The sequence below is a fragment of the Tupaia chinensis genome, unplaced genomic scaffold (genome assembly GCF_000334495.1).
Source record: "Tupaia chinensis unplaced genomic scaffold, TupChi_1.0 Scaffold000392_1, whole genome shotgun sequence".
NCBI lineage: Eukaryota > Metazoa > Chordata > Mammalia > Scandentia > Tupaiidae > Tupaia > Tupaia belangeri.
In genome coordinates, this window is record NW_006159894.1 from 795,291 (window position 1) to 809,725 (window position 14,435).

The 14,435-nt window shown below is 50.0% G+C and overlaps 1 protein-coding gene across 1 annotated transcript in view; it reads left to right on the top strand.

Moving 5' to 3' along the window:
- The window catches only part of OLIG1 (oligodendrocyte transcription factor 1), a 1,544-nt gene extending 619 nt beyond the window's left edge, over positions 1 to 925 (top strand). Inside the window, 1 exon segment of the mRNA XM_006172308.1 lies at positions 1 to 925. This exon segment is cut by the window's left edge and continues 29 nt beyond it. Within this exon segment, the coding sequence (XP_006172370.1) occupies positions 1 to 265 (265 nt within the window). The 3' untranslated portion in view covers positions 266 to 925.
- Positions 926 to 14,435: the final 13,510 nt, after the last annotated feature.

Consider the following 14,435-nt stretch of genomic DNA (forward strand, 5'->3'; position numbering starts at 1 on the left):
GCGCTCGGTCCTGGCGTGCCGGCCCCTGCTCGCCGCCGCGCCGGGTTCCGTGCTGCTGGCGCCTGGCGCCGTAGGGCCCCCAGACGCGCTGCGCCCAGCCAAGTACCTGTCCCTGGCTCTGGACGAGCCCGCGTGCGGCCAGTTCGCGCTCCCGGGCGGCGGCGCGGGCAGCCCCGGCCTCTGCACCTGCGCTGTGTGCAAGTTCCCGCACCTCGTCCCTGCCGGCTTGGGCCTGGCCGCCATGCAGGCACAGTTCTCTAAGTGAGGGCCCGCCCGGACCTGGGGCGCGACCTCGGCCAGGCCTCCCTCCGCCCAACTTCCCCGCGCCCCCGCGTCCTGCGTGCGGGGGAGCCCGGCAGAGCAAGGATGGCGTTTGGAACTTACTTGCCCTGCGGAAGGGACTATCCCGGGCCGCCTCTTCCCCGACCCCACCCCGGGAAATGAAGTGAGCCGCTGCTGGATTGAGCGCCGGGGCTGTCTGGGGGCTCTGGGTCGCTTCCAGCTGCTTTGGTGGGTTTGGCTCACCTGAGGGGGCGAGAGGCCAGATCGGAGCACGACCTCCGGGGAACCGACCACGTCCTCTCCCAGGGCGAGGGGCTGCACTTGGAGGGCGGGGAGTTCGGGGAGGGAGAGTGGTTCTTTTCCTTCTCCTCGGCCGCAGGCCAGAGGCGCCCTTCTTGCCACCAGCCAAATCCAGTCGAAGGAGGCTGCGGGACCTCAGGAAGCCGGGGAAACCAGTTAGTCGGTGCAAACCGTGCGTGTGTCACAGACAGACTGACCCTGGGCGGCCAGACGGTGGGCGTCGCTGTGCCTCGGACGGGGGCGACGACAGCGCCAGGGTCGCTGGGCGCGCTGGGTGGGAAGTCGCTTCGCTTTTGTACCTGGGCCGTTGGCGTGGTATTTGCGAGAGTCGCTAAGCCAAGGTGTTTGTGGGGAGGAGGAGAATTCTTTAAATCCCGGGGTCTGTTTCGCGAGGAGAATTCTTTAAATCCCGGGGTCTGTTTAGAAGGACAGCTTAGAACTTGCGGTTCGCCCTTTGTCTCTCCCTCCCCAAAGGTAGAGTAACCAGCATTTGAGCTTGCTCACAAAGAAAACGCCAGCCACCCTCCACGCAAACAGCGTTCCCGACGACTGAAATAGGTAACAGGCACTTCGCAGTGCCCTCCTGTCCAGACCGCTAATTAACGTTCTCATTAAAGACGCCGAGGCCCGGAGCCCCACACCGCCGCGGCTCGGCGGCTCGGCAGCTCCGGCGCGGTGGCGTGGGCCGGAAGGCGCGTTCAGGGCTGTCCTTCCCCCGCCGGGTCCTCAGCCCGCGCGCCGCAGGTCTTCCCCGACGCTCCGCGGTGGGAGAACTACGTAGACCACCGGCCTTGATTTGTTAAGGGGTCAACGAGTGACTTCAGCGAAGATTGCCTCCTGGTTTTTCAGCAGCTTGCTTTGGTTTTTACGCTTAAGGGTTTTGTTGGTAGTAGCCGAGTTTAACTGGCAGTTTATTTGATCTCTAACTTGGTTTCCGTGCTCTGTATAGAATCCACAAAATAAAACATTTTAAGTCTGATTTTTACATATTTCGTCTGATTCGTTTGTTAATGAAAATGCCCCTGTGGCCTGATGGATTCCGACCTCGAGATGAAGGCGAGTCGTGAAATAACTGCGTTCCACATTTTAAAACCTCACTTCCCAGATTTGGAGGATAATCCAAGTAGCAAGCAACTAGTCCAAGTTCAGGTCTCAGCTGACAATGTATGGGGGTGTGTGTGCGTGTGTGTGCGTGTGTGTGTGTGTGTGTGTGTGTGTGTAGGGGTCTGAGAAGGGAGGGGCAACTCCAGGAATTAGTTCATAGCCCACCTTCCGGAACGGATCTCTTTGAAACATCCTCTTCGGAACAAACGGGTTAAGTAATACATTTATCATGTGGCTATTTTATCTCTCAACATCTCTCGCAGAATTCCGCCTTTTCTTAGTGGGCACAAACTTAATACTGCCCAGGTAGGCGCCCCCTTCCTCCCCAGTATAAAATAAGGTTGGTGAGAGCGAAGTGCCCATAAAGGAAGCTGGAGTTGTGTCCTCTGAAATGAAGACTTCAGACTTCATTTCATTCTCCTCAGAGGTAAAGGAAGGCAAAGCTCTTCGGTCCAATTAGTGATGTGAAAGAGAATGTGAAATATTGACTTGCTCGCATGCAATATCTAAGCATTTCATAGTCATTAATGAAATCAACTGCTGCTGAAATGCGTGCAGGGCTGCAGGAGCAGTCCGTCCTTTTAACCCAGGGGAAAGGTCAAGGAAACCCAGATGAGGTGACTTACTTTTTCTCCACGTGGGTTTATCTGGGTCATGTGCTCATCCAGGGAAAATGAGCATTCATTCTGGGGACTCATAGAGAGGAAAATGATGGAACGGCTTTGCTACCGTGGGGGCTACCTCTGTTTCACTGAGGGGGGGCAGGGGAGGCCATAAAAGAAAAGCTGTAGCTGGGACTGCCAGCCCACCCCAGGGGTGAATTCCTCACTCTTCCCGGACTCTGCCTTCATAAAACTCACTGGCTTCTGCGAGTCCATTTGAACTGTGGCCTACTGTTAATTCAATGCCTGTCCTTGCTTACCTTGTGTCTTGGCAGGGGACAGGAAGTAAAGTGACAATCAAGTAAATCAAAACCAAACCACATTCTTAAACAAAAAATCTATGTCTAGGAGATTAGAGAGAAACAATTTCACCCACCATCCTAACTCCAGCACCTAGAGGCCACCGTCATTCCCCAAAACACTGCTTTTATTTTTTGAAATGTTTTCTCTTTTTATAATTACTTTATTTAACTTTATTTATTTATTTTAATTTGACCAAAGAGGGTCAGAGTGAGAGACAGACAGAGAAAGAGAGAGAGAGAGAAAGAGGAGAAAGTGAGAATGCAAGCTGTCAGGTCCAAGACTTGAACCACAGCTGGTCATGTGGGAGTCCAGCGCCCTTAACTACCACACCACCTGTTAGCCCCAATCTCTCTGTTTTTGAAAAGAATTATCTATTCTAAATTTTATTTATTTATTTACTTATTTTCCAAGTAACACTTTCCTATTTCTCATTTTTGATTTTGCTGAGGAAATCTCAGACTCTCACTGTTTTCAGAACTGCTAATGATTGAGTGAATTTAGCTAGGACATGCAGGGCTATTATGGTGCCATGAAAATCTTTACATTGTCTACCTGTATGCAGCATCTTACTGGCCATTGGGCCAAGCAACATTAATAGACTTGCTCCTAGAAAGAGCTGATAGCCTTAAGACATCATTAGCAGGCATTCAGAAACCCTATAGGGTAAAACAGATAAAAGGCAGTAACACAGGGTGTCAATAACACAGAGCTGGGCCTCTGAACATCCTGGGTGGCCTGGCGATGGCTTCCGCACACACCAAAGATTAAGCTGAGACATGCATGGCTTAGAGTGTGGCATTGCATTTTGAAATTGCAGTGCTTGGGACCACCAGTTAGCATAACGGCTATGGCACTGGACTCCCATGTAGGCGAGTGGCTTAAACTCATGCCGTGCACTGTGCGTGCCCAAGATCCTGAGAAAGGAGAAGGGATTGTGGCGTGGCCACCCCCCTCCCCTGGGGGTTGATTTCTCGCTTTCTATCTTTCTGTCTCTCTCTGTCTTTCTGGCAAGCGCACATGCCCTATAGCAAAAACCTCTAAAAAAAGAAAGAAAGAGAGAGAGAGAGAAAGAGAGAGAGAGAGAAAGAAAGAAAGAAAGAAAGAAAGAAAGAAAGAAAGAAAGAAAGAAAGAAAGAAAGAAAGAAAGAAAGAAAGAAAGAAAGAAATCGCAGTATTCCGTCACACCAAGAAAAGGAGCCAACGGAGCTGCCCATCTTGCTTGGTTTTAGCTACAGTGGGCTTTGTGCAGAAGAAACGAGTTAGAACTGGTCATTGAAGGGTTGGGAAAGCAGAAAGGGGTTTAGGCAGGCTCTTTGAAAAAGGTACATTAGGCCTGAGACTCAAGATGAGAAGAAACACATGGCTCCTTGCCAAGAAAAGTCCCTGCATCCAGTGGAACGGCGAAGTGCGGTCCCAGCAATTAGAGGGAGCAGAACCTGGGGGAGAGCACGCGAGGCCCTGAGCAATGATGTTGTTAGACTCGGTGGAGTCCAGGTGAGCAGTCAGTAAACAGAGAGCAGGTTAAATGCACTGTGGGATTTACCTAGCCCACAGTGATCTATTTACAGATGTTCTCCTCTAAGGGAAACCGCTTATACCAGGTATGAAAATAGAACCTTGTGAAATACGTAACTCAGAGAGCAAGCGGCCCTAGCAAGAAAGAGGCTGCGCTGCAAACAGAGAGCACTTCAACGTCTCCAAGTCCGCATTGTGAACCCAGTAGTCCCGTGTTGGCCATCTAGCTCAGGGGTCTCCTCTTTGTGGATGGCTGGGGAGTGCAGGCGAGGCCGGCCGTCAGTGGGCACCTAGAGCCCCAGCTTGCTGGCCAGACCTGCAGCTTGCTGCTGCTGAGGAGGGAGGCCCACAGAGGAAGCCCACCAAAGCAGAGCTTGCTGCCACATGAGGATTCCGTGTGCACTTGCCGAGAGAAGGCGAGGCCTCGGAAAAGCCCGGAAAGGATACGTTTTCTCCCCGTGGCATCCAGTGCATGGTTAGGAGAGGGTACTCCTTTCAGACGTCATCTCTTTGGCCATTTACCACCGCTTCCCTCCTCTGCACCCAGTAACTATTCTGCAGGATGAGTACCACGTTTCCTGAAGCAGGCTCACAAAGCAACAGGTTGAAGATGTCATGTTTCTCTAAAAAACAAATTCACTTTTATCCAGTACATTTTATTCAGAGGAAAAGCTGTTTGAAGAGCTGTTTGCAAGCAAGGTCCACTTTTCCCCCCCAAATGTGAGGTGCGAAAAAATAAGGTAGTAAGATGTTCCAGACCTACCCACAAAGTAGTCTCATTATTTGTGGAGATGATGCAGACTGATTCTTTTCCTTTCCTTTTCTTTTTCTTTTTTTTTTTTTCCTTTTCTTTCCTTTATTTTTCCTTTATTTTTTTTTTTGGAGGTTTTTGCTATAGGGTGTGTGCACTTGCCAGAAAGATAGAGAGAGAGACAGAGAGGTAGAAAGTGAGAAATCACCCCCCAGGGGGGATGGCCACACCAGAATCCCTTCTCCATTCTCCTCTCAGGATCTTGGGTACACACGCGCCTGGTGTAAGTTTAAGCCACCAGGTCTGGGACTTGAACCACGGTCAACTATGTGGGAGTCCAGCAACAGAGCCATTACGCCAGCTGCTGGTCCCATATGCAGACTGATTCTTGAAGCAGCTGACATTCTGTCACTATGAACTAAGCCCAGTGAAATAGCTACAATGCCTGATCAGAAGCCCACCACATTCCTTCTGCTCTTACGGGATTTACAGTTCCATGGAGAAATTTCCCCTTTGCCTCCTGCCAGTCTCAGTGGTCAGGCTTTGAGTTCAGGACAGGCAGCTCGGTATTCCAGCTCCTACAGCACTGCGGGCAGCATGCTAGCCATGCTGTGGCTGTTAGTCCAGGACAAGGGCCATGGGTGCCATATCGTCTCTGTGCCCCCTCAGAATGCTTCCAGGCAAGGGAACTCACGTGTCATTCGTTCACCCTCCTTCCTACTGAATAAGGCAGCTGAGGCCCTGCTAGGTGAGGAGCTGCACTGGGACCGCACAGGAAGATGCAGTGCCAGGGCAGTACTTGCTTTGGGGAGGTAAGAGCTGCTTCCTCAGGGTGTCTTGGTGCAGCAGGAAACAGGAATCCCGGCAGGAGGTCCCCCTGAGCCCAGCAGGCCCTCCCTGCCCCTAGGCAAACCTGCAGTCTCTGGCCTTTTCCCCTGCTCTGCTCAACCTGCAGTCTGGGCAGGAGGGCGGCCTCCAGGAGAGACAGGCTCAGGGCCAATCCCTTGCTGGCTGACCTGGCTGTACCAGAGTCACCTGAACCTTCTCTGGCAGCCTCACTCCTAGTCCCATGGGAGGCCCAGGTTGGTGACAGGGAGCGGCAGATGCAAGGCAACCCCAGTGAGAGATCCTCTGAGGGCTATAGGTTTGTCACTAGGGTTAGCAAGGGAGCAGACAGCTGATAGACAAGGGCAGCGGGGCGAGGAGGGGAAGCCTCGCCTCAGGGACACCGTGAGGGATTTTCTCTTCATGGCTGCCTTTCAGCATGTTCACATAGACACGAAGTGTTCTAACCCGGATGGTCCCACCTTTCTCAATGTCGTAGGCATCTTTTTTCCAAGTATTTTTCATGGACACAAGCGATTCTTCAAGAGAGTCTGCAGCAGCAGTGAACACTGGCAGCCACCAGACCCCCAGGATGAAGGACAGACACTCCTGCTAGTGGACCCTGTGCCTGGAGTGCCAGCCAGAGGTAGGCAATGGGGCCCGGGAAAACGCTCGCACGTCCCAGCCCTGGGATCCAAGAAGGGCTAGGCTACCGGGTCCCGGAAACTTCTGAGTAACGTGGGTAACTCCTCAGAGAATGCTGAGGTCACACAACCCAGAGACTTCAAGTAATAAGATCAGATGAGAAGACTCACTCATCTGCAGGGTTAGAAATAAAAGAAGAAGGAAAAACAAAAGCCAGCTCACCTGGCGACAGGCAGGCAGGTGGGAAAGAGGAGCAATTGGTACTGGGGCTGGTGGAGTGACACCGCTGGCAGGGAAACAACGGTACTGCAAGAGCTGATGTTTAGCGGGCACCAGGCAGCGGGCTAAGCGTTCTCCGTGCTTTACTTCATTGTGTGGGCACTCGTATTGTCCCCATTTCACAAATGAGAAAACAGAAACATGAAGAGGTAGAGACCAAGGAAGCTGAGGCCAGTTAGGGGGAGAAACAGCAGCCAGAGAGCAGACGAAATGAGGCTTGGTCTCGGAGAGGGAGAGCCCCCAGGACTGTCCTCCTGTCCCTGTGCTGTGGAGAGGTGTCCTTTTCCTTCTTCCCCACCCACACTTCCCCCAACACTCCCACCTCCAGGTCTGGCAGTTGCTACTGTTCACAACACCTCTAATCAATGTGCTACGATGTTTCAACACCCCAGCAGGGAACTCACAGCCTCTCTGCTTCATTCCTCCTCCTGGTTGACATAAAATGCCTGGATACTATGTGGTCATTTCACTTTCAGCTTTTTGTTTCTTTGTCTCAGTTGCTACACTCTTCCATTTCCATTTCCAAAATTTCAGGGGCTGCTGGAGGAAGGAGGGCCAGTGCATAATGAGATATTAGGCGCTTGGGTGGGGGCAGCAGGTGGACTTTACTGTCTGCTCCCTTCCTGGCAAGGGTGTCCCTGGTAACAAAGTGACGGCTAAGTGTTCAGACAAAAGAGCCAAAACAAAATCTTGCAAAGTTTTGAAAAATAGAGTGAATTGGACAAAGGAATCAGTGAAGAAAGTCGGAAGGTGAGTTGTAACATTGTATCTACCCAGACCACCAACTGGGGTGCTCTGCTGCTTGCTCCTGTGGCTGTTAGTCCCTGCACCCCCTGCCATTCTGGCTCTCCGTGGCCCTTTGCTTTATTGAACACCGCAGTCAGGAGGAGCCACCAGCACTCTCAACTCCTGTAACAGGAGGGAGGGGAGATAAACTGGACATCACAGCACCCCTCCTCCCCTCTCCCCCGCTTAATAGCCGATTTTTTTTCAAGAATTATTTTATTTAACTTCATTTATTTATTTATTTATTTTATTTTTTGGAGAGATTTTCGCTATAGGGCACGTGCGCTCGCCAGACAGACAGAGAGAGACAGAGAGATAGAAAGCGAGAAATCACCCCCCAGGGGGGATGGTCATGCCGCAATCCCTTCTCCTCCATTCTCCTCTCGGAATCTTGGGCATGCACGCACACGCGCCTGGCGTGAATTTTAAGCCACCGGGTCCGGGTCGCGATCCGCGGTCAATTACGTGGGAGTCCAGCGACATAGCCATTATGCTAACTGCTGGTTCCCCATTTATTTATTTATTTTAATTTGACCAGAGAGGGACATAGCGAGAGAAAGAAGGAAAGTGAGAAAGCAAGCCACCAGGTCCAGGACCGCAGTCGGCCATGTGCCAGTCCAGCACCCTTAACCACCATGCCACCTGACGGCCCAATAGCCACCTTTTGAGTTCACTCATGACCTAGTGCTAGGGCTGCCAAGGCATCGGAAAATGCCTTTTGTATTTGACATTCATATAGGCCCACAGTAGTGCAGAGAGTTGCTGGTTTTGAGACAAAACCATAAAACCCCTCTAGGCAGGGGCGGGGGTGGAGGTGTAGGCCAAGGTTTTCTGAAGTTGTGGATCTGCCCCACAGAAAATGGAGAAGAGACAGACGCTCTGCACCTTCCCCCTCACCCTCCACTCCCAGAAGCCCTGCCATGGTCAAGCGTAGTCAGACACTCTCCTACCCTCCGTTCTCTCCTCCTGGTCCTTCCGTCCCTGTATGGTGCTGGCCGTGCAATGCCCTGTCCGTGCCTCCCTGCTGGTCCCTCTGCTCAGTGACCGTGTAACCTCGGGCAGTGACCTGAACCTGGGCGCCTTGGCTTCCCTGTCAGGTTGAGAAATGCGGCCTGTGCTTCCCCAGTGCAGCAGAGCATGGAAGGACAGGGGGATACGCTAAGTGCACAGTTTATTGCGAGGAAAAAACCAGAGACTTATTCCGCAGACAGACGGGCCTGTGCCGGGAGCCAAGAGGCACATCTCTCCCTGGGTTCCCTTTTGTCCTTTCTTCTTGCTGCCGTTAGACCCTTTGCTTAGTCAGAACATGTGCCCAGGGCCTTGCCCAGCTCGCTGCCTTCTCTTTCTCTTTCCTATCTTAGCTGGAGTCTGATGAATGTCACAAAGTAGCGGTTCTGTGGGCCTCCGTAGCCCTTTGTGCTCCCGGGAGCCTAACTTCCTCGCCTCTAAGACCCGGGACCCACCTCACCCGGAGCTAAAGGAGGCAGTGCCTGCTGACTATGAGACACAATGCCTTCCGCAGCTGTGGGTGTTTTCTTGTGGCCACTCACGTGACTGTCTCTGCTGGCTAGAAACAGATGCAATGGCCACTGAAGAAAGCGACCGCGTGGGCTCAGTCGTTCTTGTCTTCTCTGTAGTTCATGAATCAGGCCCAGAACAGCATCTAGTGGTACCAGGTGGAAGCTGATCTAGAGGCCCGGCCTGGTGGCACAGTGTGCAGCAAACAGGACTGCAGTGCTGGAGACCATGTGGCTAGCCCCAGGTTCGGATCCCCACGTTCAAGGTGCACGTGACGCTGCCCCAAATCCTGAGGAGCTAGAGGGCTGGGAAAGAGGGATCGACCCGGGAGTGATGCGCCCTGTCAGGGTTCTTTCTCTCTCTCCCTTGCATTTGCATGCACACGCTATCTTTTCTTAAAAACAGGAAAATCCACTTAGAAGGAGCAAAGCCGTTTTCTAAAACACCCACCTCCTTCCAGCACTCCCTGGAGCCTCCCTGTGTGTCTCCCCCCCCCCTTTTTTTATTATCATCATAATCTTGTTTATATTACATTGGATTGCATATAACTTTACAGTGTATTACATTGCTTTTTCCAAAGGGAATGCCATGCATGTCAGTCAGTACAGAGACATTAATCTCCCCCCTTCATCACTCAATATCTTTTCATTGTTTTTCCCAATCATTATTATTATTATTCCAATTATTATTTTTAAACAGTCAGTCACTATTTCTCAAGCCTCCCTGTGTGTCCGAGGGGCTCCTGGGTGGTGCCCCCTCTGCCTGACCCTCTCCTCTGTACTGAGCCCACATGGAAACCAAAATGCTTCCCCAAGGGGGCTGGGAGAAGGCCCTGGCAGCTTCCTCCTCCTGCTGAGTGGCCAGCAGACAATGGGTTCTTCAGAAGCCACAGCAGTTCGGCTGTTTTGGCTACTGAGGCCACAAGCTGACTGGATGTCATTCTCCACCAGCGGAGCGTCAGCCCAGGACAGCTCCAAACAGTGACAACCGGTTTGTGGCAAGTGGCATAAACACCAGGCTGCTGAGTGAGATCACTGGCCACGTCATCTCCTGCACACGCAGCTGCGTGGGGCTCAGTCGGGGCCCTCGGGCAGGGGCAAGGTGTGGGGGTGGGGCGTGGGCATTCCCTCCTGGGGCCCTCAGCCGATACACATGGACGAGGCCTCCCTGTGGGGTGTCTGGGCGCCCGCATGGTGATGATGGCTCCCACCGATGTCCTTGTAGTCTGAACCTGCGGTGGTGCCCAGAGTAAGGTCCAGCCTGATAGTGACGCAGCTGTAAGCACGGTGCTCCGCTGGGTTGACCCCCCCGGGGAGGCTCCACGCCAGCGTGGCTGAGGCTGGCGGTGGGATGCGACATGAAGACCCCGTCGCAGGTGCTGTCCTTCTCTCTCTGTGTCTCCGTCTCTCTTGCTCATAGAAGAAACAATGAACTCTTCAAAAATAGATGAAAAAAGGAAGGGAGGGAGGGAGCCATGAACCAAGGCCTTATCAATGTTCAAGTTTCAAATAGCAATTACATTTGGCTCAAATGTGTTGATTACACAATTATTTCAAACTAGTCAACAGGGCAGAGTCAGAAAAGTATTCTGATTAGTTAAACTTGGGTCTCAATACAAATTGAAATAGACTAGACCTGATTTTTCCTACTTGGATCTCAAGAGGAAATGGGGCATTGCAAAGCAAGGAGGGCCAGGATTAGGGTCAGGCCAGAAGAACACTTTCATTGGGCATGAAATTGAAGGGCATGCCAGGACACTCACTTATCACAATTAGAAAACAAAACAGGACCCAAAAAGCCCTTTAATGTAATATTGGGTCTTTGGAAAACTCATGACACATTTTTGCATAGAAAAATATGACTTTTCCAATGACCCAATACTTTAATATTTTTAAAAAGAATTATTTAATTTTATTTAGTATTGTTATTATTATTTTTTAAAATTTTGCCATAGGACAGAAGCACTCGAGAGAGAGAAGGAAAGTGAGAAAGCAAGCCACCAAGACTGGGACTTGAACCACGGTCGGCCATGTGGGAGCTCAGCACTTCAACACCATGCTACCCGCTGAATCCCTAATACAATATTTTTTAAAAGCCTAAACTGATTGAAAATCCACAGTGCTCAGAACTTCAGAATTTTAAACACAGGGACCAGCAGTTAATGTAATGGCTATGTTGCTTGACTCGCATGTAGTAGATTGCAGTTTGAATCCCAGACTCAGTGGCTTAAGTTCATGCCAGGCACATGTGCATGCGTGTCTAAGATCCTAAGAGGAGAATAGAGGAGAAGGGATAGAGGCGTGGTCAGCCCCCCGCCCCCACCCCGCTGGGGTGGTGATTTCTCGATTTTTGCTTCTCTGTCTCTGTCTTTCTGGCGAGTGAGCGAGCACACGTGCCCTACAGAAAAAAATCTCTCCATTAAAAAAAAAAAAAAAAAAAAAGAAGTTTAAACACTGACAATGTTACTGATTTTTCCTCAGTCTCCAGCATGGCTCTGGAAATAAGCCCCCTGCCACCGCTGCCCTCCTTCTCCCCTTCACTCCCACAGTTTGCAAAGGCCGTTTCCAAGCCACCCATGAAACCCACGCCTCCCCACCATCCCTGCCAGCTTTTGGCCAGGTCAGGGGGAAGAGGGCGAAGCTAGCTCACAGTGAAGCCAGCCGCTGGGCAAATCCACGCTGCTCAGGACAGTGTGACAGGTGTAACAGGAGCAGAGCTGTGTCCCAGTCAGCGGCCTTGGCTGGCATCGGGGTGCCTGGACTCCAATTCCTACCCTTCCAAGCCCTGTGACCTTGCACAGGCTTATTCTCAAACTCTGTAATCCTTGATATCCTCATCTGTGAAATGGGGATAACATTGGTGTTTACCCACAGGGTCAAATGAGGTACAAGAGTGCTCAGAGCTAGCACATTCGTAGCCGTGCCCGCGGGCCATCCCGTCCTTCCCACCCCCACCCTAGAGCACAGGCAGCTCTCCCATCAGGGAATGATTGCTGGTCTATTCGGCTATCTATTTTGGAGGCAGCCAGCCACTCCTGAGGAATACAGCGTTAATCGCAGACACACAAGTGCACGCACACCGGGGTTGTTTTTCTCCAAGCAAACCTCTAAAAATAGACCTAACAACAGTAGAAGCAGCAGCAATAACAGGGGCCAAGACTCACCGAACACTACTGGAGAGGTTATTTATTGCCAGGCTGCGCTAAGGGGCTGGGGCGGACAAAGGAGCGCAGAGGGGAGAATGGAGCTCCACAGGAGGGACAGCATGTTGTGAGGCTGGAGCGAGCTGTTGCTGTGGTCAGCGCGGCCAGTGGAGCCGGCCTCAGGGTCCAATGCCCAGGATGGGGCGGTCCCTCTACAAGGCCCAGATCCCTGGCTCTGTGCATCCCCCTCCGCCCCCCGCGTCACACCTCTCTGTTGCCTCTCTTGGGGGTTGGGGCAGATCACCTAGGAGGCAGCATCACCTGGCCTGGAAGCCTGGCGACCCCGTGTGACCTAAGGTCACTGGCTTAGAGTACACTTGAAAATTAAGCATAATGAACCTTGAACCACAGTCCCAAGTCACCTAAATCGGGGAAAATAAAGGAATTTTGTTTTCCAAGTGACAGCCAATGCTCATACACCCTTGCCCCACACCAAAATCCCAAACCTGAGGAGATGGTTCGCCAAAGAACAACCAGCCGATCTTTAATGTCCTACCTGCAGGTACCCGGGATGTCTAACTGTGACTCTCAGGCTTACATCCATTCCCATGCTTGCCAGGAGTTTCATTTTTTATTTTTATTTGTATTGTTATTTTAATTTTTATTTTTAGAGCTGCCTACTTTGAGAGTAAACAGCATGATCAATATGCAGTCTCTTCAGCTGGAATTATCATCCCCTCTACCATATAAAACCCCCAAACTCTAAATATTTAAGTTTATTTTTAAATTGAAACAATTTTTAAAGACACCCTCCCCCATGAGAATTTGTTAATCCTGTTTGGCCATTGCAGATCTAGAGACCTTCTGTGGTTGGCAGCCACTAAGGCCTGCTGAAAGCCTTTGGAAAGCCTGGCCCGGGTGCCTGTGCTGCCTCCCACCCCTGCACTCACTGGCTTTCCTCGGTCAGGGCTAACAGAATGACTGCTTCGCTATTTTACTTCGGATCATTGCTGACAGAACAAACCAGGGGACCTTGTGACTGGCTTCCATGGCAATCTTTTAAAGACAGAAGTCTTCATTATTTTTGGTACTAATACAAGGATGTGTCTTCAAAATGTTTGTGTAAAAATAGGATTAAAGTACATGTATTTTGATGTAAAAAATTGAAATCCGTGCATTTTCCATGAGCTTTTTGAAGACCTCTCATAAACTTACTGTAAATAAATTAGACTATTTAATAAAGAACATAGAACTAGAAGAAGAGCCATTGTCCATAATCTCAGTGCTCTAAAAAGACACTGCTGGGGCCAACAGGTGGCATGGTGGTTAAGGCGCTGGACTCTCACATGACCAACTATGGTTCGGGGTCAGGACCGGGTGGCTTGTTTTCTCACCTTCCCTCTCCCTCTGGTGAGCACACATGCCTTATAGCAAATTAAATAATAGTAATAAATAAAATTAATAAATAACTCTGAAAAAAGAGAAGACAACACTAGTAACAGTCTCCTGATGTGTATGGATTGTTACAGATATTTTTTTGCATATACATGCATGTAATCAAATATAAGATGCAGGTTGGAATTAAACTACTGTTTTACTGCCTTTTTAAATCAAGAATTATTTATTTAATTTTATTTATTATTACTAATTTAATTTATACCAACAATAGACTCTCGTATCACCATTTTGACCTGTGAGCTCGTTGTCTGTCCTGTGATTTACTGAATTAACTCTGTATCAACGCACATTCTATTCTCTATAATATTCTGGTTTAAACCACCCAGCCATGAATGGGTACATGCCCTCAATCAGTTTATGCTCAAATAGATTTCTACTGAAGGTTATCATTTGATGAGGACTTGATTGTGTGTTGCAAGTAGGTCCCTTGCAGAAGGAAGGTCAATTTATACCCCTGCACACCTGTAGGGTCTGCCAACATGTCTTCTCGCAGGCCCCACAGCAGTGGGCTTTTTCTTTCAAAATATGTTAGTGTAGCTAATAATTTTGCATCCTTTTATGATTGTAAAAACTGTATGAGATCGTTCTAAAATTCCAAGCATTATCAATATATAAAGTAAAACTTTCCCTAAGCCATGCTATTACAGTCCCACACCGTAGAAAATCTGGTAGTATTTTTTCCACATTTGCTTTTCAATGCCGATATTAAACAAAGGTAGAATAGTCAGATTGTTTTTGCAACTTGCTTTTTCCTTTATTTCTTTTTTTTAAACTTTACTCGTTCTTTATTGATTCATCACTTTTTGTGACTAAATTATATTGATAATTTAACTTTTTTTTAGTAAAGGGAAAGCTAGATCATCTT